The 27,215-nt window shown below is 39.4% G+C and overlaps 1 protein-coding gene across 1 annotated transcript; it reads right to left on the bottom strand.

Moving 5' to 3' along the window:
* Window positions 1-878: 878 nt before the first annotated feature.
* Window positions 879-26,288, bottom strand: btaf1 (BTAF1 RNA polymerase II, B-TFIID transcription factor-associated). The gene is made up of 38 exons (XM_084391586.1): window positions 25,905-26,288; window positions 23,604-23,727; window positions 21,698-21,812; window positions 21,297-21,443; window positions 19,620-19,819; window positions 19,296-19,423; window positions 18,452-18,581; window positions 18,281-18,349; window positions 17,468-17,557; window positions 17,292-17,387; window positions 16,915-17,091; window positions 16,476-16,616; window positions 16,102-16,226; window positions 15,873-15,993; window positions 15,073-15,177; window positions 14,831-14,980; window positions 14,097-14,239; window positions 13,837-14,011; window positions 13,559-13,762; window positions 11,153-11,588; window positions 10,195-10,382; window positions 9,936-10,089; window positions 9,711-9,820; window positions 9,423-9,624; window positions 7,326-7,474; window positions 7,035-7,187; window positions 6,741-6,862; window positions 6,473-6,640; window positions 6,293-6,370; window positions 6,063-6,192; window positions 5,549-5,690; window positions 5,311-5,441; window positions 4,884-5,009; window positions 4,635-4,787; window positions 3,475-3,686; window positions 3,224-3,383; window positions 1,803-1,973; window positions 879-1,674 (listed from the first exon to the last, which is right to left on the bottom strand). Exons 1-38 carry the CDS (start codon window positions 25,916-25,918, stop codon window positions 1,528-1,530), a joined length of 5,586 nt encoding a protein of 1,861 aa, XP_084247712.1. The 5' UTR covers window positions 25,919-26,288; the 3' UTR covers window positions 879-1,527.
* Window positions 26,289-27,215: the final 927 nt, after the last annotated feature.

Genomic DNA, 27,215 nt, shown 5'->3' with positions numbered 1-27,215 from the left:
CGTTCGCGCCACTTCTGACCACAAATAATGGATTTGCAACGGTCGCTTTGACGCGTCCAGTGTACAGTATTTCCTCGTTTTCATTCAAAGCATCTGTGTCTTACGATTTTTCTATATTGCAGTCATTGAAACCCATTATAAGCTGTGCTGTATAGTCATAAGACGAACTGTTTTTAGTGACTTTCACAAAAATCTCTGTAATATGTTCGGTCATTTTGGCTTGTTTTTCTATTCTACCACACTTTTAGCTCCATTTGTCATTTCATTTAAAAAGGAAAAAAAAAAGAGTGTTTTTTCCTTAAACTTTTTCCTAATGCAGTTTAACTTCTAATTTCATATCTGGAATTGAGATTGTTAACTTGGGCCTCTGCTTGTCTAACTTTGCAGTAAAACTGTGATTAAAGGTTTTTTTTTTGTGTGTGTGTGGGATAAAATAAAGGCAGTGCTGCTAATGCTTACTAGCTTTCCCACCTTCATGATTTTTCCCTTTTCTGTACTTAACAGCAAATCTTATTAAATGTAATTGTATGACACTGTGAAACGCTGTCATCTTTTGCAGTCTCATTCTCTTGTAAATCTTCACTGCTGAAATGCAACCACACAAACCAAACACCAGTCGCAGATGTTAGACGATTTATCCAAAATAATACACTTTGACCCAGGCCAGATTATTTTCCCTTACACTTTTCACCACTGATGTTTTTCATAGATCGATAGATGTGTTGCCATTTTAAGCCTTAATTAAAAAAAAGAAAGAAAATATTATACATGCACCCCAGTCTACTCTGTACAACATACTTAAATACTTCATTACATCTGGTTTAGCTGTTCATTCACACATTTCTCATAAATGTAAACCGACACAGACAAGACATTTTAAAGAGAGCTCATTAGAATTTATTAAAATTCTACCAGCTTACCCAAAAAAGGCAAATAACAGAAATATTTACAGTTCTATTTTTTTTTCCTTTTTTAAAACTCTACGATGTTTCCGAGGCCGATGTCCTGCTGCTCTTCTAGCTGTACCTAAAGATCTCAGTCAGTGCGTGTTAGACATTTCTGATGGAGCAGAAGCAACAAGCCCTTCATTACCCTACAGAAGTTAGTCAAGCGCCTCCTAGTGGCCTGGATGAACCATAAGTCATTCTACACGATGGTGGAAGCGTTTCAGTGCGTCCAGTCCTCGTCTCACCGCCTCACCCTCTCTCTTCATTCAGTTCTGGAATACTGTCATCATGGATACTGATAGTGCCTTCTGGAAATCCTGAGGTTCAAATATTGTCATTCGTACAACACTCAGCTTTGTAAGATTAGCTTTAAGACTTCCTCCAGTGCCGCATTAAAAACGGACAGTTTTAGATCTCAAATCTTGAGCGAATTATTGTAAGAACATTCAGGAAGAGCTGTAAGACTGTGACGAGCATTAGACTGGAGTGTTTAAGGCTGATAGCTACAGTGCTTGTGCACGTCTCTCCGTTGTCCCATCAATCAGAAGACTTGGGTTTTGTTGTGCAAGTTGAACTGGGCTCATTTAAGGGAGTGTATGAAGCTGTCCAGGTCGTATTCGTTCTCGTACAGCTGCTGGTCCCACAGGTCGCCCAGTCCATCCAGAACAGACTTCATGCTGGTTTTACCAGAGGACGATGCACCCGCCTCGCTCTTCACTGCTTCATCCTGAACATCAACACAAAAGCATCAGTATGAATCTGTCATTGTTAATGTTTGTGCAGATGTGCATGTGGAAAACTAGCATTTAGGGCAGCATTGCTTCATGGGAAGGTGTTTTCTCTGTAAGCACTGACCTTGTCCAGCGTGAAGAGGTTGAGCAGCTGTTCTGTGCCCATACTCTGCAGACTGGCGTTCTCTTGGCTGATGACTGTATTTGCAATGGTCATCTTAAATTTCTGCAGACCCATGATCTTTTCCTCCAGCGTGCCTCGTGTGATGAGACGATACACATTCACCACACGTTTCTGAAACAAACACGCAATCGTTTTATGGATGCAAATGGGCTTCTTTTACCGAAACACCAAAAACTTAATTTAATCAAATTTCTTTGACTTTTCCTGCCATTGACGGAATTTTCCAGCTTTCCGTGTTTTCACTGTTCTATGGTAGGGGGCGCTATTACACTGCTAAAAGAAAACTGAATCCCCGGATCAAAACACAGGCGAAAATGGAACAGAAACGAGCAATAAGCGCATTGCTCATGTTCGTAGTAGTCTTTAAAATATAAAAAGAAATTCAAAAGATATCTCATTTAAATTAAAAACAACTGCTCATCCAACATGTGTGTAACATCTTTACTTGGATCATGGTTAAAATTCTGTGGTTGCCTCTTAATTTCAAATGGCTACAGATTTTTTTAGACCAGTTTGGCTTGTAATAGAACAAATAAACAAATAAATTTGCCTGATATCTGCCTATTTGCTTAAAAAAAAAAAAAAAAAAAAAATTTAAATCAGCAATCGCTGCATCCCTAATTTTCGACCGAATGGTTTTGGTTTCCGAAATTTTAGTCCATTAATAAATACTAGCCGCTTTCCGACCAAGTAGTTACAGGAACTTAGTTCTAGGAACTGTCCATTTCTAAACAGTTCTAAGAACTACTCTCCCCCAAACTCAGTTTTGCTGTTTGCGTTCGCACTGGCCAAGAGGCCATAGGAACTGGTAGGAGGGGTAAGGGAGTGTTATAGAAAGTAGACAGTATATGAAAAAAAGGTTATTAGCCTATGCCATGTGGTTGATGTCCAGTGTTGCTAGCTGGGCAGATAAACATAATCATGTTTGGCTTGGTCCCCTCAAAGTTGCGTTGGATTTTCTCTTCAGCATAAAGGTTTAGAGACCCATCTATCACTGTTTTCCATGTTTGTATAGTTAGTTTCTGGAGTAAATATATAGGCTATAATCTGTGTGTTTACATTCTAGCTGTTTTAAAAATGGCGGGTGCTGGTGTTCCGCGTCCGTTCGGTCAATCTGCGTACACTAACGTCACGGGTAGTTCCTATAGTGCTGGTTTAGACCCTACTCTGAAGTAGGACCTAAATTAGTTCCTCCAAATGGAGTTCCTAGAACTAAAATCGTTCCTAGTTCCTGCGGTGCGAACACGCCGACATCCGGGTACTTTAGCCAATAGTTCTAGGAACTGTGAAAAGGTTCCTCCGGTCGGAAAGCGGCTAATAAATACTGATGTGCTTTAACGAAAACAGTAACCCTTCCGTACCTGTCCTATTCTGTGAGCTCGGTCCATGGCCTGCAAGTCTCTCATGGGGTTCCAGTCGTGCTCCACAAACACCACAGTATCTGCCCCGGTCAGATTCAATCCCAGTCCACCCACATGGGTAGTGAGCAGCAGAACATCTATGGACGGGTCATTATTGAACCTGTAGAAGGAAAAGGACCGCATACAGGTGACCCAAATGGAACTGCCTTCGAGGTTAAATATTTCCAGGGTAGTTTGTGTGGCCGTCTCACCTGGAGACAATGGAGTGTCTGAGGCCGGCCTGAACGCCTCCGTCCAGCCTGAGGTAGGAGATGGTGGGCAGCTGTGTTTTGAGCAGGTCCTGCTCCACGATGTCCAGCATGCTCTTCAGTTGGCAGAAGATCAGAACGCGGTGCTGGGCCACCACAGCCTCTGTGCAGCCATCAGACGCCCCAGATGAACCCAGTCCACAGTCCAACAGCAGCTACAACACAAATAAATACATCCTGCTAGTACTGCATTTTGTTTGTACTATACACTAACAGCATTTATTGATGACGATGAAAATGGGGGAAAAAAAACACCACTGGATATTGATGATTTAAAACAAAGTATGAATTGCATTTCAATCTTCTACCGATTCAAATCGATGCACAAATAAAAAAAATTAAATAAAAAAAAGATTCAAAGATGTTGGATCAAAGATGTTGTGAGAGCAGTGCAACACACGGACTGTGTCGAGAGCTAAACTGATCACTTTTCAATGATGTAAAAGACGTGTGTGCTCATGCTGTGAGAGGCGAACATGAAAGGCTGAGTGGTGGCGCTGTCTGTCTCCAACGGGCTAGAGTAAAATAACACGATTGCAAGGTGAGTGTAATTTAAATTGCCTGCAGTTACTGTTAATGTAGATAAAGTAGTGTTTGCACATGAAGGTACCTCACTAAAGCAAATGGTTGAGCCACTGTTTTAGATCACCCATTTCTGTGAAGGATCCTGTAGAATTTTTTTTTTTTAAGTGTCGTTTTAGTTAAAAAAAAATATATATATAATAATTCAACAATTTGTTGATTACCATCCATGATTGTGTTAACAAAAATTTTAAAGTATGCATATATTGAATCGAAATTCGATGTCGATGTAATCGAATAGTGACAAGAATCAATTTGAATCAAATCATGAGATTCCAAAAGATTCCCAACCCTATTGTCTGATATTGATGATAAACCCAAACCACAAATTGCCTGAAATTGATCATTTAAAACAAAAAGCAAAAGCCAAAAATCATGGGCTGATATTAATAATTAAAAGAAACAAAGTGCATATTTTAAAAGCAAAACCGTAAGCAAAAAACCCTCCAAACCATTAATATTGATGACCTAGTGAAACACTAATATTAGCTGCTTTGGTAGTGCAGATGTGTGGACCGCACCTGTTTGAGGGCTGAGAGTTTCGGGGCGTGCTGAATGTCTCTGAGGTTGGAGTGTTGGCTGCTCAGCTGTTCTGTGATGTGTTTGTACTCTGGGTGTTGAGGGGTCAGCACCAGTGCCGGGTGATTGCACAACTTCCTCAGATACTGCAGAGCCTGAAAACACCAACACAACAACATTACAGATTGTTTGACTGAGGGGAGGATATTCTTGCTCTCTTATATGACTATCTCTCTTATCCTGAGATCAACCTGGAAGACGTGTCCGGTGGCCTTTAGTTTGGGTTTCTCTTCTTCCTCTTGTGTAGACGTAGTTGAGATTACATCATCCACGTCCACCTTTGCGCGAGACTTTGCAAAGTCCTCGTACAGTTGAACCTGAGAGAACAAGAGCGATGGCATCAATTTTACAACTGCAATATATTCATTTATTAAATAAATGAAATATTTCAGATTACCTGAAGTCAAGCCACCTTTATTTATATAGCGCTTTTTACAATACAGACTGTTTCAAAGAACTGTTTTGCAATTTTTTTATTTTTTTATTGTGCATAGTGCACTTTGGCTTTTAGTAGCAGTTTGTAGCGCTGCACTACAGCCATCCCCTCTGACACACTCAAAGCACTTAATCTAGCTGTAATCTGGATTTCATAAACCACATCCTGTGTGTGTTTCGTACCTGTAGAGGACTAAGGTTGCAGTAGTAATCTTGTATGATCTTGGGTGGCAGATCTTGAAGCACATCATCCTTCATTCTCCTCAGGAGGAAGGGCAGAACCTGTCTATGGAGTGCTTCCATTGCCAGCACACCTGAAAAACACACACAAACACGTTATTTTAGACAAAAAAAAAAAAAAGATAACATTATTAAAACGGCTTTAAGAAGCGATAACGATTTATGTAGCGATAAATCACACCTGCTTCCTGCTCGCGAGAGGAACTTTTAGCATCTCGACTGGCAAGGATGGGTTTCCCATAGCGGGCAGCAAACTGACGTTCAGTACCAAGAAAGCCTGGCATCAGGAAGTCAAAGAGAGACCACAACTCCAGAACATTGTTCTATAGACCACCCCAAAAAAAACCCAGAAGGACAGTGTCGTCAAAATCAAGCTCCAGAAGGTTTCAAGTCAAAATGCTAATTCATGTTGGCAAAATATGAAAGTTACATTATTGAATTAAGGTACTAATTTCTTGTACTATTCCAAATTTCTGAACAGTAAAGACATTAAAGAGATCAAAAGTTTTAGTAAAGTTTATTTCAAATAAATTCTGTTCTTCAAAACTCTTTCAAACAGTCATTTTAAATTAATAATATTTCATTATATTACGGTGTTTACTGTATTTTTGATCAAATAAATACAGCCTTGGTAAGCATTCGAGATATTTTGAACAGTAGTGTGTATACATGGCACTTAAGAGCTCAGGTCTCACCTGAATGGGCGTTCCTGAGAGGATTATCCTGTAGTTGGCAGATAACTGCTTGATCGCTTTGGAGAGTTTGGTCTTTCCATTCTTAATGACGTGACCCTCGTCAAGGATACAGTAATTAAATTTAATATCCCTGTATGGGAGACAACGCATAGAATCATTAAAGCTTTCCTTCACCCCCCCACTGTAAATGAAGTCTGTGAATGATAAACAAGTAAATGTCGAGTTGCTACCTGAAAAAGTCAATGTCATTCCTAACGACATCATACGAGGCAACAATGAGATTGTGTTTCTTCACCTGGTGCTGCAACCTGCATAAAATGAAACAGGATATCACATGCATTTCCTATTCCTTTGTTAAAACTGTATGACGTGTCAATATTCGTTTAACAAACAGTTTCTTATGATCGCACCGTGCTCTTTCAGTGGGGGGGCCAGTATAGTGCAGAGGATTCAGATACTCTTTAGAGCAAAACTTCCCAACTTCATCCACCCAGTGGCCTGTCAGGGTGGGGGGGCACACCACTATGGAGGGCAAATGGCAACAGTCAGGAGCCTTTGTCCTGGTGAACTCCTGAGCCCTACACACACACACACACCAATATTATTCGGCAAATAAAGTCTTGCTTTTTAACCTATAATGCTGCACTATAAAGGGATGAAGTTGATTTGGGGTGTTACCTGAGGAAATGATCGCCAGCCAGAATACAGATGGACTGCAAGGTTTTACCCAGACCCATATCATCACACAAGATCCCGTGAAGCTTGTACTTGTTTAAAAATGCCAGCCAGTTGACACCATCCTACAAAAGAGAACAGAAATTCTTTAAGAATGAAACAAAGATTTAGATTACCAGCGATAAATGCAGTCAAAACTTCTTTAATATTCAAGTTATGCATTTCCATTCTCAGAAGGATTTGCCCAAAAATAAAAACAAACATTTTCATGGACAGACCTGTGAAAAGCAAACACACCTGTTGGTATTTCCTGAGCTCTGCTTTGATGGGCACGGGAATCTTGTAATTTTCCAGTTTCCTTCCATCCAGCAGCTGCTCGAGGAAGTGTCGTTCTCTGGCCTTCTGCCGAATGAGATCTTCAGACATTGATGGTGGGTCTGGGATTCCAGCCTGAAAGGAATAAAAAAAAAAAGACTAAGACAAAGAGGAAAACAGCTGCACAGAAGTTATGCAGCAAGCATCCTGCCCATACTGAGAATGCCTTGCATCATTAGAAACTATGAAAAGTGCTGGTTACGGATCTCTCACCTCAAGAGGAAGCAGTCGGATCAGAGTAGCAAAGCATTGTGTGGCCATGAATCGCACGCTGTCACAGGGGTCACTCATACGGCCCAACACAGGGACCACCAACAGCACAATGTAGGGCACAATATCCACATCCAACTGTTCCATCACACCTGGACACTGCGCTCAGGGAAAATATTTATGTTCTGTACACACTTTAAATGCCTGTACACTACAAACAATGTTTGGGCTTGGTATGATTTTATGTTTTTGAAGTCTCTTTTGCTCACCGAGGAGGCATTTATTTAATCAAATACAGTAAAAAGTATTCTTATTTAATACATTTTAAAAGTAATTTATTCTTGTGATGGCAAAGCGAAGTTTTCAGCAGTCTAGTGTGTCACATGATCCTTTGGAAATCATTCTAATATGCCGATTTGCTGCACAAGAAATATCAATGTTGAACAGTTGTGCTGATTAATATTGCTGTGGAAACTTTTTATATATTTTTTTATGAATAATAAGCTCAAAAGAACCTTTTGTAACATAACTGTTACTTTTGATCAATTTAATTTTGACTTTAACTTAAAACTCTTATTCAGCAAGGGCACGTTTATTTCTAGAGCACATTTAGTTGACTTAAAGGGATAGTTCACCCAAAATTGAAAATTCTGTTATCATTTACTCATCCTCATTTCATTTCAAATCCATTAGTCTTTTGTTCATATTCAGAGCACAAATTAAGATATTTTTTAAAGGGGTCATATAATGGTACATGCACTTTTACAAGTTGATTGCACTGAAATGTCTGTTGGCAGTGCCTGTCCACAACCATCCTATCATGATAAAAATCCATCCAGTGGTTTTGTTTTAATCTCCTTATATGTTTGACCATCTCTGAAATCAAGCCGTTCGATATTGTGACGTCATAAGATCGTACGCCCCTCCCGCTATTGTGATTGACAGCCGTGTTTCAACACAAGACCCGCCCTGAGCAAGCTGTGACAGCCGTCGTCATAGTAGTCCGCCATTGTTGATATGCTGGAGTAGAATTCTTATTGTTCTTAGATGTAATAAGGAACACAGCAGTCATTTGGATGTTCCTAAATCCGAGCCGTTGAAGAAGCAGTGGCTGAGTTTTGTTTTTGAAGCAATATGCCCAAAGGATTGACGCGGGGATTCCCTCACGGGGATTCCCCACGATCGTCTGTGCTTTCATGTTTGCACGAATCATTTCACACCAGACAGCTTCACAAACGAGAAAAAACGGATCGGTACCAACGTGTTCCTGCTGAATGTCCAGAAGATGTGAGTGTAATGTTTTATTAACCTTTATATTAGTATTTATATTAATCTTTGCGAAATTTGCAAACCTTGCTGCAGGCTTCACGATGAATGCGTCTAAGGTTTACACTCAGGGTACATTACGGCATGTTTTCTATGTACGACGTTCTCAATATAATTCATAATCCCACGTTTATAACGAATAACACGTGGTTATTGTGTTAGATACGGTCAGAGAATGTCTAATACGGTGTACCCACAGAACAGAGGGGCGGGGTGAGCAAAGCTCATTATCATTTAAAGACACATGCACTGAAACGGCGTGCTGAAAACAGAGCTGTTTTTGACCAGGTAAAATTAGTGTTTTCTTACAATACTAATGAGAATTTTTAATTAAAGTATATTACAAACTTTTAATTTAGACCCTAAAGAATCATATTAGCTTGTACAAAAATGGCATTATATGACCCCTTTAATAAAATCTGGGACATTTCAGTCCCTCACCCCAAACTCTAATACAAAACATTCTGAAAGATAGTGTTATGCCAGAACATTTGAGCTTCCGCAACAGGTTTTTCCTCGCTCAAGCAAGTATGGTTGAGCTTCTGTTTATATTCGGTGATTATATGATGAAGAGATTTAATTCAGGCTTTTAAAAGCGATCATATTTCTTCAAAAGACTTATAAATAATAATAATAAATCTTACTGACACCAAACTTTTGAACTGTACTGTATGCATGTCTTACTCAAATTATAATACATCCTAAATTAAGTTTAACACCTTGGTGAAATACAAAAACATTTATAATACAAGATTTTCATGTGACAGAGGATACAGGCCATGGCTTCGATGGCTCCCTCCTGCTTGGTGTTGTCATCAATAGCACCCAACCAGGGCAGCACATGTTCCAGAAACACATTCATGGTCTCCATAGTAGCGATCTTGCTGAGCACACCCACACCACGGGCGGCCATGTGACGCACAGCTGTGTATGGATGCTGCAGACAGGTGCACAGGAGAGGCAGCTGCTCCATCAACTGCAGGTATAGAGACAACAGGATGTCATTTCCAATGTTCATGCAGTTTGAAGCAAGACGTTCTTGAAAGCTGTACGTGTACATACTACGGGGATGAGCTCTTGGGACATGGCTCCTGCGGTGACCTCCAGCACCTGCAGAGAGTTCACAAGCTCCTGAGCAATCGAATCTCCCTGCTTCAACAACTGGCTGGAATCTGCAACAAAACACGGACACAAAGTGAGAAGGTTAACAAACATTCATCTGAATCATAAAGAGCTTTTCAAACACAAGTCACTTTACTCAAGCTCCACTGAAACATTAAGATTTACCAAATCCCTGAGCATTCAGCGCATTTCTCAGCGGAACGGTCATGAACTCCCACAGATATGGCAATGATTTTGTCAAGTCCTGACCGAAATGCCTGGCAACTGTCATCAAGCAGAACTCTGCACCTCTCCTCTGGATAAGACAAGGCTTCTTGCTCTTAGAATTAAGGAGAAAGTTAGAATTACACACAGACTGTTAGCATCAGCCATGAGATCACTGAAGAGGAAACCGTGACGCTACTAATTACAACACTGTACATACCTCGTCCGTTTCTGTAGTAATGCTGCCTCCGAGGGGCAGGTCATTGTTGGTGTTGGTTTTGGGGGCTTTGGGGGTGGGTCCCCGCTTACTGGTGATGGCAAAAGCTGCTTTCTGATGGCGGTAAAGAGTGATGATGCCCTTTGTCTTGTTCACCATATGATGCATTGCATCCTTCTCTGCCACAGACCCTGCAGGACAGATTAAATACACAAATCTAAAACCCATGAAACAATAGAGCTTACATTTTAAATTAAAAGCCAACATTCAAATTAAATAGGATGATCTAGGAAGATACCAATATAAATGAACAAATTACTATAAAGAAAAAAAAGGAAAGAAACAAATCTATAGAAATAAAGTTCACATTTTAAAAATATAGTATTTTCCTTTTTATATATATATATATATATATATATATATATATATATATATATAAAAAAAAAAACATTTTCAAGATTATCAATTTTTATAACACATGTAAATAATAATTAAATTTATTTTAAATTATTATTAATAATACTGCACAATTATTATTAGTAGTAGCTGCTAGTGGTTCAATGGATCACAACTCTCGATTCAGATCATATTGCGGTTTTTGAGTCACGTATCGGACCATCAACACCAGTTACAAGCATAAATAAATACAATATAACAAATTTACATAAAGTAAGGTCTAACTGTAATATTCTAGCACATGGTCCGTACGGATCAACAACGATACGTTTAACCCCTAGTAATAGCGGTAACAATAGAATTTGTTGTATATACTTTTTTTTTTTATAATAATAATAATAATATAAAAATGGCCAGAATAGACCTTATTCTTTAAATAAAAGCGGAATATTTTTTTTTAATAAATTGTCAATAAATCCATTCATACAATTTACCCACAAATTTGTTCTGTTCTCGTTTGATAAAAAAGGGCCAATGAAAATATGAATGTTATGGTGTTCCTCACCTTTACTGCTCTCTTGTATTGCTGGAGCGCTGGCTGGCGGGACAGGACAGGCAGCACTGGGGGTGAGCATCGGATCTACACACACCGAGCTGCAGAGATTCTTCACGATCTTGGCGTTAGGACAGGGAGATCTGGTAGAGCACAGCTGCAGCAGACGAGCGATGTTGGAGGCTGCGTAACCCTGAACGAGTATGTTCTCTTCGCGGCGGGCTGCCTCCATCAGGGGCCTGACCAGAGGATTGAGTTTATCCGGCAGCATGGCCAGTCCCACCACAGCGCAGGCAGTGAAGGTATGAACTCTCAGCTGCAGCTGCTGCCATTCAGCACTGGTCTCACACACAGTGGAATGAGCTTGCAGCCTCTTGCCGTCCAAAGGCTGGAACTGACGTGACTTGAGGTTCAGAGAGGAGGTGCATTCTGAGAAGATGGTGGTCACCTAGAGAAAATCAGGGGATGAATAAGAAGCCATTTTGGAGACATTAATCCAAAGTGGCATACAGGACACGTATAGGTTCTAACATTGGCGTCGGAAGAAAAAAAAAAAGTGGGTGGGTCCTCCCCCAGAAAAATGTTACTGGAGTAAATACCATTTCATTCTGGTGCCTTTTAATTAAACAAGTAAACTAAACTCCACTTCACGTCGGGCGGTGCTTTCAGTGGCGGAGCCAGGATTTTTGACAGAAAAGTTAGTTCGTTTAGTTCGTGACATTTTGCCTGACAACAGCTCATCTAAACGAAGATAGCCAACTGAACAAGGACAACGCTCTTTTCTCAGCATCTGACATAAGTGTCACAAGCTTTCACACACATCTTCTAAAATAAAAGTAGCATCAGAAAAAAAAAAAAAGAGAATTACGTTTGTTGTTGACTGCACGCTATTCGACTTCCTCAAAACGGTCTTGCAACCCACCAGTTGAGAAAGATTGACTCTATATTTACTATGTGCATATCACTGTCTGATGTTCTGCTGAAGCTCATTCGGCACTTGGACATTTCCGCACTTGTTTGACTTGCGCCTGGCGCTGAGGTGAAGTTGGAGTGTGCGTCTGAAAAGTCTCACGTTTTTTGTGGTCTTAAATTGACGGTTCAGCCTTTTAAAAAACGCAATTTTTGTCAATAAAAAAAAGAGAGACAGAAACAGCAGTTGTGAGAGGGGTGGCCAAGCTCAGACCAAGGGTGGCCACGCCCACCCCTGGCCACCCCCTAGCTCCGCCAGTGGGTGCTTTGCCTCCACGTCGTGCATTAAATGCACAGCTATCCGTGGATTATCCCCCTAATATGGTAATTTGCCAGCAATGACAACTTAAAGCTGTTATTGATGTTTGCAACGCAATATTTGACTGGAAAGGTACAACGGGCGGTTACTTTCGTCAGTTGCGGCTCGTTGAGAAATATAATGTAGCGATTCAGCGGAAATGGAGTTTAATTTATTAATTTTAATAAAAAAAAATATTTAATTTAATTCCTCAAGTGGAATGGATTTGACTGACGACGCTCTGAAAAGCGAACAGACAAATGCGCTGAATTAGAGACGGTAAAAGTGGGTGGGTATAATATCATTGATCTTAAAAAGTGGGTGGGTCCGGTCCCACCCATATACAATGGCCCCGACGCCCATGGGTTCTAATGAGCTGCCTTGCCATCTGCTGCCTTCTAAGTAAGGGTCCTAACTGAAATAGATAGATTTCTTTGAGATTAATCCTAAAGCATTTTGGGATTGCTTTCTCCAAAGGATACATGGTTTTGCATCCATCTATACCACTACCACTATTCAGTTATTATTTTTATTAACTGTATTATGATATATTAATATAGTACATTATATATAGTCTTTAATAGTATATTATATAATTATATTATAATACATTTATATATTACACATTTAAATGATTGTTGTTTATATAAAAATTATAATAATTGAAATTGCTATATATATATATTTTTTTATTTATTTTTTACATTATAATTATAAAAAGTAAACCTCAGATATTATATTTAAATTATTATATTAATATAGTAAATTATATATGAAGAGTTCAGATGCAAAAGCCTCTAAATGCCATCTGAAATTTTCTTCTAGAATGATCATTTTTATCAAGTTTGTATATTTAAGTTCAGTAATTTCACTTAAATGACAATTAATAGGTCATTTTCATTGCTATTTAAGCAAAATTACTGAACTTATATATACAAACTTGATAAAAATGATCATTCTAGAAGAAAATTTCAGATGGCATTTAGAGGCTTTTGCATCTGAACTCTTCATATCTTTTTTATTATTATAGTGTAATTGTTATACTATTTTTATTATTAATGTTTAAGTCCAGAATGGACCTCACTCTTAAAAGATAGCAGCAGAACGCTCTAGAACTTGACCTTTGGCTTCTTTTAGCATCTTTTACTTACCAGCTCATTGGCCTGATCAATGGTGAACACAGCGGAGTTGATTCGTTCTCCCACATCAATCTGGGCGTCAGCTAGCAGTGCTATGAGCTGTTTGCATTCGTTCTGCATGCGAGTAAAAGGAATGGCGATCTCATCATAGTAGAGTTGTTCAGAGAGGATGGTCAGCAATCGGGGCTGAACCACGCTGGATAACAGCTCACACTCCTGTGTGATGCAGGACAGCATGTCATTAACATGTTTAAAAAGAAACCGAAAAAGTGACCCTCTCCCATTCTCACCTTCTGAAGGCCTGCCCACTCACAGATCACCATAGAAACAGCGATCCGCTGCAGGGCCGATTTGGAATTGAGATGGAATAGTAAAAGTTGAGCTAGAGACTCGGCAGGACGGAGTTCCTGAGAAGAGCTGTTCAACCGTGGGTCGCATATACAATTGCACAGCGCCCCCAACAGCCTAGGAGGACACAAAGTAGTCAGACACAAATATGGCACAAAGACCCAGGAAAAAAAGTTTAAAGAATCCATCCCCCCACACCCACTTTGCAGCCATTAGACGTGCACGTGTCACCACATAATCTCGTGTGGCAGGGTCTTCTGTAATCGTCTCCGCTCCACCGATGTATTCCTGGACCGTTTCCTTGACTTGAATAGATCCCTGCCGGGTCTTCCCAGAAGCCTTCTCCTGCGGATTAACAGAGTGAGGTTCAAAGCAGATCTGTTTTTGGATGAGTGGGAAGTGTGAAGTTTGTAGGCTGGATTATTCTCAGCCTCAGACAGCACACCCACGGACCACCCACAGTCCGTTCACTGACAGACTGATACATACTGAACAGAGGAAAAGAAAACTGGAAAGCACTTTCTCACTCTGGTGAGCTATAAACTGAAGTGTAAAATCTGCTGTCTTTAAATCATGTCCGTACTCACTACTTTTGGACAGGCAGAAAGTTTGTGCATGTACACTACCGTTCAAAAGTTAGGCATCAAAGTAGTACAGAGTAATATTGTGAAATTATTACAATTCAAAATAAATGTTCTATATTTTAAAATCGAATCATGTTCCTGTGATGGAAAATCTGAATTTTCAGCATCATTAATCCAGTCTTCAGTGTCTAATATGATGATTTGGTGCTTAAGAAACATGTCTTATTATCATTGTTGAAAACAGTAGTGATTAATTTATCAATTTAGTGCATCCTTGCTCAAAAGTATTAATTTCTTAATGATAACGATAAACTGAAATGACTGGTTAAGAGATTTTGACCTCCACCCTCACCTTTAAGCGGGCTTTCACTTCCAGCAGCATGTTAGGGTCTATTGGGATGTGTGGCGCTTGCATCATCAAACAGAGCCAGGCACCCATCCAAGGACAGCTGGCCGCCACCACATACTGCTGCGGCGCCTGTCGCAACAACTCCACCCACACCTAGAAAAACAGCAACATATTAATAAACTAATTTACATACCAATCAGACAAAACATTCAAAGAGTGGAACAGTGAGCTTCAGTGGGCGTCACCTTCTGTATCAGCTCTAGGATCTCTTGGTTGCTCTCCAGGATGCAGGATTGAAAGATGTACCTTAACATGTCCTGCATGATGGGATTCAGCCACACTGCACAACTCTAAAGGCAACATTTTTAAATTTAGAACAGGAAACAGGAAAGATTAAATACTTGAAACTGAAGATGTTTAAATGCTGCATATTTAGCTTTTAATTTTACTGCGCAACCCTAGTTAAAAATACTTTTATGTTAATCATTGCTACATGCTAATCCTTCCTGTAAAGTTGTGCATCTTATGGCGCTTTTCCACTACACAGTACCAGCTCGCCTCGCCTCGGCTCTGTTTGGTTTTCCACTGTGTAAAAGTTGTACCTGTACCAGCTTCCAGGTACTTTTTTTCGTACCACCTCCGGCGAGGTTTAAGCGAGCTGAGGCGATACTAAAATGTGACGTGAAAACACGGCAGACTGCTGATTGGTCAGAGAGAAACGTCACTATTCACTGCGTCATCATTGCACGCGCCAGACGGAGTATCCTGAATAAAAAACAGGAAAAACAAAAACATCCCAAAACAGCATACACTCGATTTCCTCCATTGTCCTGTGTGTGTGGGTAGCGGGTGTGTCTCGCGCGTTGCGCGTAAAAGATTAAGTCACGGCAGTTTCCTGCGGCGTCGCTATGACGACCCGGTACTATTGTGGAAGTACTATTTGCAATGGAAAACGGAGCGAAAAGCGAGCTGAGCCGAGCTGAGTCGAGTCGAGCTGGTACTGGTAATGGAAAAGCGCCATTAGACTTCACACAAAATATCCAACCTGGTCAGCTTTGGAAAGCAGTGTGTAGAGCGTTTCTAGGGCAGCCCGACGAACGGAAGCAATGGTGTGTCTGAGGAACGGCCACACTCGAGGAACCAACACTGTCAGAGACTGTTGCGAGCTGAAAAAAAAAAAAAAAACAATTTTTAGTTTCCCATTGATCATTGTCATGAAAAGTGGTGTTAATAGCAACTAAGATGAGCTCCTTTCAGATTTAAAGAGATCTAACCTGCACTGGCGGACCTGTGGGTAAGTGAGCAAAGAGGACAGAAGGGTCATGATGCTGTTAGTTGAGGCTGTGAGATCGTCCAGCTCCAGCAGAGCATTCCACAGTGTGTCCACGATGAAGGGAACCTATTCAGCACACACAGGGGATATAGATACGCAGGCATTAACTCAGAGAAATTGCTGAATAAGTGCTAGATGTAAGACTGGCTTCAATGTGTTGGAAAATATATTTTCATCACTGTCAGTGATAGACCGACTGGCCTATATTTGAATATTTTAAGATTATCGCATCTGATAAGACGTGCCCAGACATATCAATTCAAATCAGATATATCTGCACTGACTGTCAAAAACAAATGAACTTTGAGCTCAGACCTTAGCAGGCTGTAACTGAACCAATCCATCCACCACAGGGATCAAAGCTGCTGCTGCCACAGCACGAACATCATCATCCAGATCCCGCAGGCCTTCTGTAATGGCAGGAAGAACCCGGGGCAGGAGCGCTGCGATCAAATCCTAAGGGTCAACAAGGTGTGAAGGTCAAACAAAGGCTAAAGACTACAACACGAATGTCACTTTAAAGCTCAGAAATACAAAAAAGGTGTGCACGTCCCAAATCTTAATTGGGCTCAGGTGCAGAGCAAAAAGACAACAATAATAGAGGTGAGAAGAGTAATATCCGCACGCGAGTTTACAGCGCCAAAAACATATTGATAAACAGCACAACGTTTCGACCATAAGGTAAACTCACGTGTGGATATTACTCTTCTTACCGCTTTAAATCTCAGCCCATAAGAATGAGAGATTTCTTCACCTGTCTGACAGCAAGAACATATTTGATGCCCAGCAGGCCTCCGTGTCGAACCTCCCACTGGTCTTCAGTTAGCAGCTTAAGCAGAATGTCCACAGTCATGGCAACGCCACTGTTCGCCATGTGCCTCAAAGCCACGCCAAGAGTCTGGGCACACGTCTCTCTGACAGGTGCAACCACCTGGTAAGTTAAGAAAAGGGAATGCTTCAAGATGAGAACAAGAAAATGAAAGCCTTGTAACACAAAAACAAAACAAAAAATGTAAATGTAGTGACACTGACACACAATTGTGCAATTACAGATTCAAATGTCAGTCTTTTTCAGCCACTAGGGGGCAACAGGGCTACAGACACGAATAAACAAACTCAGAAGTTACAGACCTCATCTGAAACGAAGTCTCCAAATCTGTCCAGAGCGAAGACGCACAAAAGCCGGATGACCAAATCCTCCAGCCATTCCTGGTGCTGTCGCTCCATCTGAGAATGAAGGCGGCATCAAACATCAGACACTGAATTTAAACTCTGATAGTGAAAATGTGCAATGAGCTGGTGAATACCTGTTCTACTGTACAGCCAACAGTCTTTCCTCCACCAGCACCATGACACTTCAGCACTTCCCTCAGTCCTGTTCCGGCACCGTGGCGAATCTAAACATGACAAATAAAACCTCAGTGACCAACCACTACTACTCCTTTCACTGTAACCACACAAACAAATAACTTCTGTTCACATGCTGCATTTAAGATCATTAGTCTCAAAAAGCACAAGACCAGCAGGAATCTGTGTTTTCGGTAACTAAAACTATTAAAAATAATTTGCATATCTAACTGTAACAGTTAAATAAAAAAATATTAGATGAAAAGTCCAAACTTAAATTAAAATTTCAATGTTGCCTTGGTAACTTACTGAAAAAAAAAGGTTTATGGTATAGTACTACAATAATTAATTATATATATATATAATGAATTAGCATATATATATATATATATATATATATATATATATATATATATATATATATATATATATATATATATATATATATATATGCTAATTCATAATATTAATAAATATTTTAATAAAATAATATTAATAAATATTATAATAAAATACTAAGATAACACCGATAAGCATTACAGCGAGACATAAATCACTACTGTCTCCACCAGGCCTGGGCAATATACTGAATATTTATGATACATTCACAACGATTTCACTAGCAATATAAAGTTAAGCATTGTGAAATATAGCAATATTTTAATGCACATTTTATTGGTCCATTAATTATCAGAAACACTGAACCATTAGATTAGTATGATCCCCTCTTGTCTTGTGGCCATTTCAGAGCCAGGTTTTTTTTTTCTCAGTACCTCCCATGAGGGGTTGAAGAGGTCATTGCACAGTTCATCACAGAAGCTTTCCAGGGGCCATTCCTGAGTCTGTGAAACAAAAACAAATATTAGACCGACACAATAGGACACGTTGAATGTGAACAGCTCAACGTGTGAAAGAAAAACAAAGTATGTGTGCAAGTCTCACACCTCCTCGAACAAACTGGAGTTATCAGGGACATTATCAATTAAGAGTTTGCTGTCGGTCGCTGGCTGCTCAATGACTACATTTGTGGTTTTCCTTCGTTTCTCCTCCGGCTCTCCCTCAAAACTGTCATTGCTGTGGCAGAAGAACATAAGAGCAGTGGTCAGACTGACCGCCCACATACCTAGGAACAGGCATTATCTTTAAAGTCAACGTGAAACACTGTTTATAGGGCTGGGAGGTCTTCAGGCACATCACGACCCGATTCTAAAAATGATTCATCTAATGCATCTAGGGGTGCAAATCTTTGACATGTGAAGGTGGCTGCGTAAACCATAAAAGTTGTTCTAGAATAAGTCTGCTCTCACCCACTAACAGAAACATAAAAATTTGGTATGATAACCTAGTATCTTTGAGAAAATTCAAAGCTGCAGAGCGACCTTAAACCCTCAGCCTACATTGCATTCCTGTATAAAACCATATTCCCTTTAAATATAGTGTTTATGATCCATAAAAGTTGCTTGGTTGTTGTCGTCTTGAAGATGTTGTAAAATAAAGCATATGCTATATGTCCGTGGCTGTTAAAATTGTTATGAAAGCGGTTATTTGCTAATAGTACAGGGTAAACTTTGTGTTTTATGTTGGCATTTAAAGGTATAGTGGAGGATCTTTCCGAATTTTAGATAAGACCCGCCCTCTCCACTTTTTGAATAAGTTTGATTGATTCACCAGAATGATTGACAATTAGGAGGACCAATAGTATAGGTGATCCACCCGGAAGTAAAAAAATCCTCCGCTATACCTTTAAAATCAAGGAATAAAAGGAAATACAGATCTATTCAGCATTACCTCTTCTCATTAGGATCCATGTCTCTGGATCTCTGCTTTGCCACCAGTTTCGCCATCCTCTTGGCCTTGTTCTTCTGTCGATTGCTCATGCCTGGACGAAACTGTGAATCTATGAGCTCTGCAGCTGGCTAAAGAAGAGAACACAAACCTGAACTTACAATTGAACATTTTAATATTATAAGTGGCCCACTTAGACCCGGAATCAGGGCTGGGCGAAATTAAATTATCACAATATAGTTGCAATGATTAATGCCCATTCACCTTCTCCTCTAATTAAAATTTTGTAGAATATGATGAAGGTAAGACATTCACAGCACAACTCACCATATTGTTGCGTGAGAAGTGACAGCTCAGGCTTTTACCAGGCTGTGTTCTGTTGGTACTGGAGGCACAAGCGTCCTCCAGGTCCTCATCATTAAAAAGCTCCTCAGTGTCCATGCCGATCGCAGCGCCCATATCCAATCCCAACTTCTTCTGCAACTGCTTTCTCTGCCGGGCCAAACGCTCTTTGGGATCCGTCTCACCTAAAGAACAAAAGGCAATCATGACTCAGAATGGCAAAACCAACAAGGCTGTTCTAGGTGTGCGCTTTTTGGTTCAAGTCAAAACAATCTATGATACTCTGGTCTCTAGATATTACCCATTTTATTGTCCACCAGGTATAATCACAATCGCTTGAACAAAAACGTAATAGTACCAATCAATGAGGTATCATTCATGCATCATGGTGCAGAGTAAAGTACACGCAAGTTTAATATGAAATGGAAAATTAAGTCAAGTCAAGTCAAGTCAAGTATATTTGTATAGCGCTTTTCACAATACAGATTGTATCAAAGCAGCTTCACAGTATTAAATTAAAATAATACAACAAGGTTTGTTTCTAGTGGAATTTATTGATAAAATCAAATTAGATATCCCCAGAATATCCCCAACTGAGCAAGCCAAAGGCAACAGTGGCAAGGAACCGAAAAACTCCATCAAGTGACCTAATAGTGTCCTAAAACTCCATCAGGTGACCCAATGGAGAAAAAAAACCTTGGGAGAACCCAGGCTCAGTCGGGGGCCAGTTCTCCTCTGGCGTTTATTAACTAGAGGCCGGATTGTAATTTGAACTGTAAGATTAAAAATATTATATGAATGCCTGGCTGAAGAGATGCGACTTTAATCTAGTTTTAAACTGGGAGAGCGAGTCTGAGCAACGAACAGTATCAGGAAGGCTATTCCAGAGTTTTGGAGCTAAATGTGAAAATGCTCTCCCTCCTTTGGTGGTTCTGGATATCCTAGGTATGACCAAAAGCCTTGAATTTAGTGATCTTAAAGAGCGCGATGGATTATAGGGCGATAGAAGATCCGTTAAATAGACTGGAGCTAAGCCGTTTAGGGCTTTATAAGTCAGTAGCAATACCTTGTAATTAATACGGAACTTTATAGGTAACCAATGCAGTGATGATAAAATCGGTGTTATATGATCATATTTTCTTGATCTAGTAAGAACTCTAGCGGCGGCATTTTGGACTAACTGTAGCTTGTTAATTGAGGATGCAGGACAACCGGCTAATAAAGCATTACAGTAATCTAGTCTCGAGGTCATGAATGCATGAACTAACTTTTCTGCATCAGAAACTGATAGCATATTACGTAGCTTAGCAATGTTTCTAAGGTGGAAAAAGGCGGTTGGGCCTTTTTAAAATTAAGGAGTACATGGACAAAAAAATATTTCGAATCAAATTTCTTTCATACAGACATGCAAATAAATGCACACTTATCACCTGCATCTCTTATCCAATTCTAGGCAAATGTCAAATGCCCAATGTTTTCATTTCCTTATTAGAGTCAAATTCAATGGTATATCTCTTTCCTGTAGTTATCTTGCATTTTACATAATTGATGTCTGTGGCACAAAAGGTGCCTGTTAAACAGCAAAATTTGAACAAACTCCAAGTATAAACAATAGAAATAATGACATGAAAGTTACGAAGCTCGTGCCAGATCTAATCCTACCTGACTTGTCATCCTGCACCTCGAACTCCGCTCCTGCAGAGCCGAGCAGCGACGCTCCATGCTTGAGCAGACGGGAGATATCAAACCTGTAGAAACTCAGCCTGTCTGAAGAGATGTCCTCTGGAGACATATCTTCTGGACACACCTCTGAGAAGGACAACACATTAAAGCTCTCGCTCAGCTCAAGACACACATTAGACAGAAGCGTAAGACTTGTTAGCTTTTAACGTGCCATGTGGCATTACCACTGCAAGATCAAATTGGAGTTGTTTGCATTTGACTGCATTGATCAAGTGTATAAATAGTTATGGCAGCAATGTGCTTTCCTGTAAAAAAGAAAGAAAAAAAAAGAAAAGAAAATTCCAATTCTCCAGTAATGCAATCTAGGAATATCATCTCACCGTCTTTTGGCTTTGGAGTTGGGTTCCATTCCGGAATATTCTTCACTATGGCTTCAACAGCCTGTCCAGCTGCGATTCGCGTATCCCAGTTTGGACTCCTCAAGAATGTTAAAACCTATTAAGGCCGGACGAAGGGAAACCAGATCAATTAGATTCGGATAGGGTTGAAATTCAGGTTTGTTCACATGCACCACACATTAGGCAAATCAGAACTTCCAAACATTTACCTTAATTCTTATGTTAAGAAATATCTCTCTGTAACCTCTCTTTTTCAACCCTCTACACACCTTGGCAATAGAATTTGCCATTGGCTAATTTTTGGTTGTTATTGTTTACTCGCCAGACTGATATACTTGTAAATTAAAAAAAATATGATTCCACCAAATCAGTTTAAATTTTAACTTTTTAAATATCTGAACGTACACTCTTAACATCAGTCAATCAATCATTATATAATGATATTATAATAATCAAGCACTATTTAATGATAGAACTTCAGTAATTAGAACTAAAACTTGGTAACCATGTATGAATGCATATTTGTCATTTTAACTGAACTTAGGACTGGTGGTGGTGTTTAAGATATTGTTGGTCATTCAGTTTATTATAAAAATAGATAACAGTAATCAGAAAACAAAACAGGGATGGGCGACAGCCAATGAGATTGCAGTTTGCGCATTAGTTTCCACCCACTACCGGAGAAACCGGCATATCTTCTGCTTGTTCTTAAAAGCTGAATAATTCCAAATGAACTCCGTTATTTTGACAGGAAAATACAACAAAGAATATCGTTTACATGTAGCGCGTCGATTCTGCGTGGTATGTAAGGCTCTCTCTCTCTCTCTGTGTATGTGTCAGCAAAGCGACTGCGAGTCGTGCGCCTTCACACTTGAGTTTACGGTACGTCAAATACAGGTTCGCTGCGCACAGAGCGAAACTCTCAAGCGCTGATCAGTCAGTCAGAGTGTTCAGCGAGTGAAAATATATCTATGCGAGACTTATACTTAGCCTCTAACACACACACTGGCGAGTAAAATTTGAGAAATTATTAGCCAATGGCTAATGATAGACATTATTTAGATGCGGTTTCATCCAAACTTACGCAAGCTGTCTGATGTTAGTGGTTGCCTGTGTTGCATAGCATGTTTGTTATTTTGGGGGTCGAGCAATAAGGGAGGGGTGCATTTGTTTAGGTGTCTATTTCAAATATTAACAGGGTTTCTCAGAAATCCCTAACTGCACCTTTGAGTTTTGATTTGCAGGTCTAAATCTTGGCTCAATTGTGATTTGTTATTCAAACCCAATCTTCATCTCTACACTAGCATTTTGCAAGTGATGAAATTAAACCCATTTGTTCAGATAGACAGGCAGTATCTACAACAGTTGCTATAGTAATGATGCAAGCATCAGCATGATGCCAAAATACTTTCTCATACAATGCATCCACTGTCAGTATAGAACGAGAACTATATATATATATATATATATATATATATATATATATATATATATATATATATATATATATATATATATATATATATAGTTTGTTGTAATTTTGCTGTAAAAAAAACAAAAAAAAACATTTAAAAGCATCTGCTAAATAATTGCCTTATCCACAGCGATTCACAGTAGTGTTTTCACATCACAAAAGAGAGAATTGTGAGCAACAGATGGCAAACATGCTATTTGGAAAGCTAGGAAAGACATTCTTCCTGTACAAATTCAGACATATGCTATTAGTACAACAATACAGACATGTTCTTCTGCATATCTGAACCATTTTTATAAGTTTAATGCATCTTTTTGCAGTTCAACTGACAAACTACTAAATTAGCCTATGTCCCCCCCCAAAAAATATGTTTTTACATTTCTTTTGGTTGGTCTGAACAAATCCTAAACTCACCTTTGATAGCAGGTTATTAAGCTCATGTGGGTGAAGCTTAACAACATCTCCCAGCTGCTGAGCAGCTGCTTTACGGGTAACAGGAGTCGTTCCTGTGTCCAATAAGATAAATAGACGTTCCAACCTGGAGAAAATAAAACGAGAAAATAACATCATCTACAATGTTATAAATAAGTTGATTATTTAAGCCGTAGGTCCCACTAGACTGTTCATATTAAATTTCTTCCATCACTGCAAAAGTCTTATGGGTTAGTTCACCCAAAATGAAGATTCTGTCAGTAATTACTCACCCTCATGTCATTCCAAACCCGTAAGACCTTCGTTCATCTTCGGAGCACAAATTAAGATATTTTTTATGAAATCCAAGAGCTTTCTGACCCCCTTATAGACTGCAATGTTATTACCACTTTCAACCTTCATTTTATGAAGCGACGAGAATACTTTTTGTGCGCACAAAAAAAAACAGTCTCTGACGTCGTTCACGTTGTAAACATGATACTGAGTTGGCGTTCTGACATACAACCCGTAAGAGAAGAAATTGTTGAATAAAGGCATTATTTGGGGGTGTAATTCTCAAAAGTATTCTCGTCGCTTCATAAAATGAAGGTAGAACCACTGTAGTCACATGGACTATTTCAACAACGTCTTTACCAACATTCTGGGCCTTGAAAGTGGCAATAACGTTGCAGTCTATGTGGGGGGGGCACTCGGATTTCAGAAAGCACTCGGATTTCACCTAAAATATCTTAATTTGTGTTCCAAAGATGAACAAAGGTCTTACGTGTTTGGAACGACATGAGGGTGAGTCATTAATGACAGAATTTTTCTTTTTGGGTGAATTAACCCTTTAAGCCTTGGCAATTTAAATATTCATGGGCATAAAGATACAAAAGGGAACTCAATTCTTTAGCCTACTTGTTACCGAATCGCGCACCCAGAAATCCATGTCTCAGAGAGGGCACGCAAATGCTGAATTGAGCTCTTTCACGTCTTGTTGCACTTGAACAGACTTATTCAAACAAAATGATGTCAAAAGGCCTGTCTTGGCAAGTACCCTCATACACATAGTCAGTTTTATCTTAAGTGAATGTAAACAGTTGAGAATGAAAACGCATATTGTATATATTGGATCTGTGCAGCCGCAGGTCTTAAAGTGACAGCAGCCTAATGTTCCTGCTGCTGTATGTTTTAAATGTTAATCAAACAACAAAAGGCAAAGAACAATCACTCACTTCCCTGAATAACTTCTGTAACCTTAATAAAGATTTTGGGATATGGCTGGTAAAAAAATATTTATTACCAGTAAAAAAAAAAAGTAAGTCACTTAAGAAATTGGCAGGTGTGGCAAAAAGTTAGTTTTAGGCCCTGCCTATAAATGATCAACTATATAAACTAACTTTCACTTGCACTCATATAGCAAGATATTATCTTCTTGCTGTGTAAATGCATTTATATACTTCATATTCTTCCATCTCTTCATCTTTTTCAGAAGAGAGAAATGAATCGCGCTGCTGACTCTCTCACAAGCAAATCGCAGTTTCTCTGTTTCAAGGCGAGTCCCTGGATTGCAAGAAATTTGTATATTAACTTTATTATAAGTAATAACTGGTCACGTGATAAACGTGGCGCCGCCCATGGGAGGGCGACCCGGACTATAAGGAATAGGAGCTTTCCGTGAGACTCATTTTAACTAATTTCTTTATCTCCAAAAAAAAAAAAGATTACCAAAAAATAACCTACAAGGGTAAAAAATAAATAAAAAAAACCCTAGCAGCTTCCCCCTCACCACCCTGTCAGACACGTTATATAACGGCACATTAACTGCATCATCAAGTGATGGATTAGGAGAAACGAGTGCTGCTGTCTTCAGTCTGTGAATGTTAACTATGTCTTTACCTCACTGACAGTGCCCAACCCGGAGAGGGATGACACTGCGTGGGGTTAGTCCTCTAATCACCCGTGGATTTACACATTAGGCGAAGATTTACCAGGATAATCATTAAGACAGACCACAAACTATTTAAGTTGGATTTATAACGCATATGAAATATAACACAACACATTACCAGTATATGATATACAGCATGAGATAACACAATTTGACAGGTTACATTGACGTGTTCGTGCGGGAGGTTAAATTGCTTCTGCAGTAACGTTAGCTGTGAGGAATTACCTTTAACTCATTTAACAAATATTGACCGTTATATCTATAATGTATATATTATATAAGCTTTAAGAAATAGAATATTCAACTGTAGAAACATTTGCCAGCTGCAAATCAACCATAATCCCCTAACTCACCTTGAAACAGCCATATGAGCTGTTCGGGTGCCCGGGCTGGGATCCCGGCGCGGGGTTCGGGTGCGGGTTCGGGATCAGGATCAGGTTCGGGCTCGCGCTGCTGATGACCGTCGCGTGCGCGGACAGGCCCGATCTCTCGCACACTGCCTCAAAATCGGAATGCTCGCTTATTAAATATTTCCCACAGCGCCCGAAGACGCCGAATAACACCTACGCCAGCGTACAGATTGATTTAGCCCTCCGCACTACCCCGAAAACGGTATTTTAATCGAATAAACGGAGGAAAATAATTTTGTTGGTCACAAAAGAGAAGCCAGGCGGCTGGTTTTATATGAGGAGCCATCTTGCATTTATTCCTTCATCCATGGTAGGCGCGCTGTGATTGGTTACATGGGCTCCAGCTGACCAATCACAACGCACTTTTCAAAAGGAAGCACACAGGACAAGAAAAAAAAAAAACTATGCTCCGGAAACACGAATTTTTAATCTCCTTTTTAGTAGAAATATTTTTAAGTTCTATTTGTACCTGTAATTATTCTAAATGTATATCTGAGACATTTAATAAAATCATTTCAATAAATGACACTGATCTGTAAGACTTAGTAGTATGTCTAAAATGACTTTAAGGAGAAATTCACTTGCACAAAGACAAACATCGACTTAAAGATGTTTTACGACTCATTGACTACTCTGATCACTTGTGAGAAAGAACATCTCTTTTAGAATCACTCATATCACAAATGTGCGTATATAAACTAATTATATGTATTTAGTTATTGCTTAAGAAAAGGAGAATTATATTTCCCCGTATATATCTGTGATTATTTCCCCCCTGAGAAATATAATTAAAAAAACGTTCTTGACTTTGATGAATGTTAACATTTTTACAATTAATTTCATAATACATTTCTTAATACCTTATTTACTTAATGTTAAGTTATCTAAATATTGCAACAATAAACATTTAAATGTTCTCTCGCTCTTTATTATTAAGCATAAAACACAGCCATTAACTCATTGGATATTCCATACATTTGATTTGATATCGGATGTCTATCGAGTGTATAGTCAGTTGAGCAGTTTTGTGTAGTCTGGTAGTTGATGGTGGTTTCTGTGTGTCTTGCCTCCCTCTCGCGGTGACCCAGAGTATGTTCATTTAGCTAGTGTATTTAAAGTAAAGCTTTGTAATAGTATGATGATTGAAGACTCACTGAGAAGACTGAGACATACAATATATTTAGTTTATGCTTTGAAAAATCTACGTTTATGTAAGGAACTACACTTGCTGCACAGGAAAACTGACGACTTGCA

The sequence above is a fragment of the Rutilus rutilus genome (assembly GCF_951802725.1).
Source record: "Rutilus rutilus genome assembly, chromosome: 20".
NCBI classification, from domain to species: Eukaryota; Metazoa; Chordata; class Actinopteri; order Cypriniformes; family Leuciscidae; genus Rutilus; species Rutilus rutilus.
The sequence above is the reverse complement of the archived record's forward strand: the minus strand, read 5'-3'. Positions and strand labels throughout refer to the sequence as shown.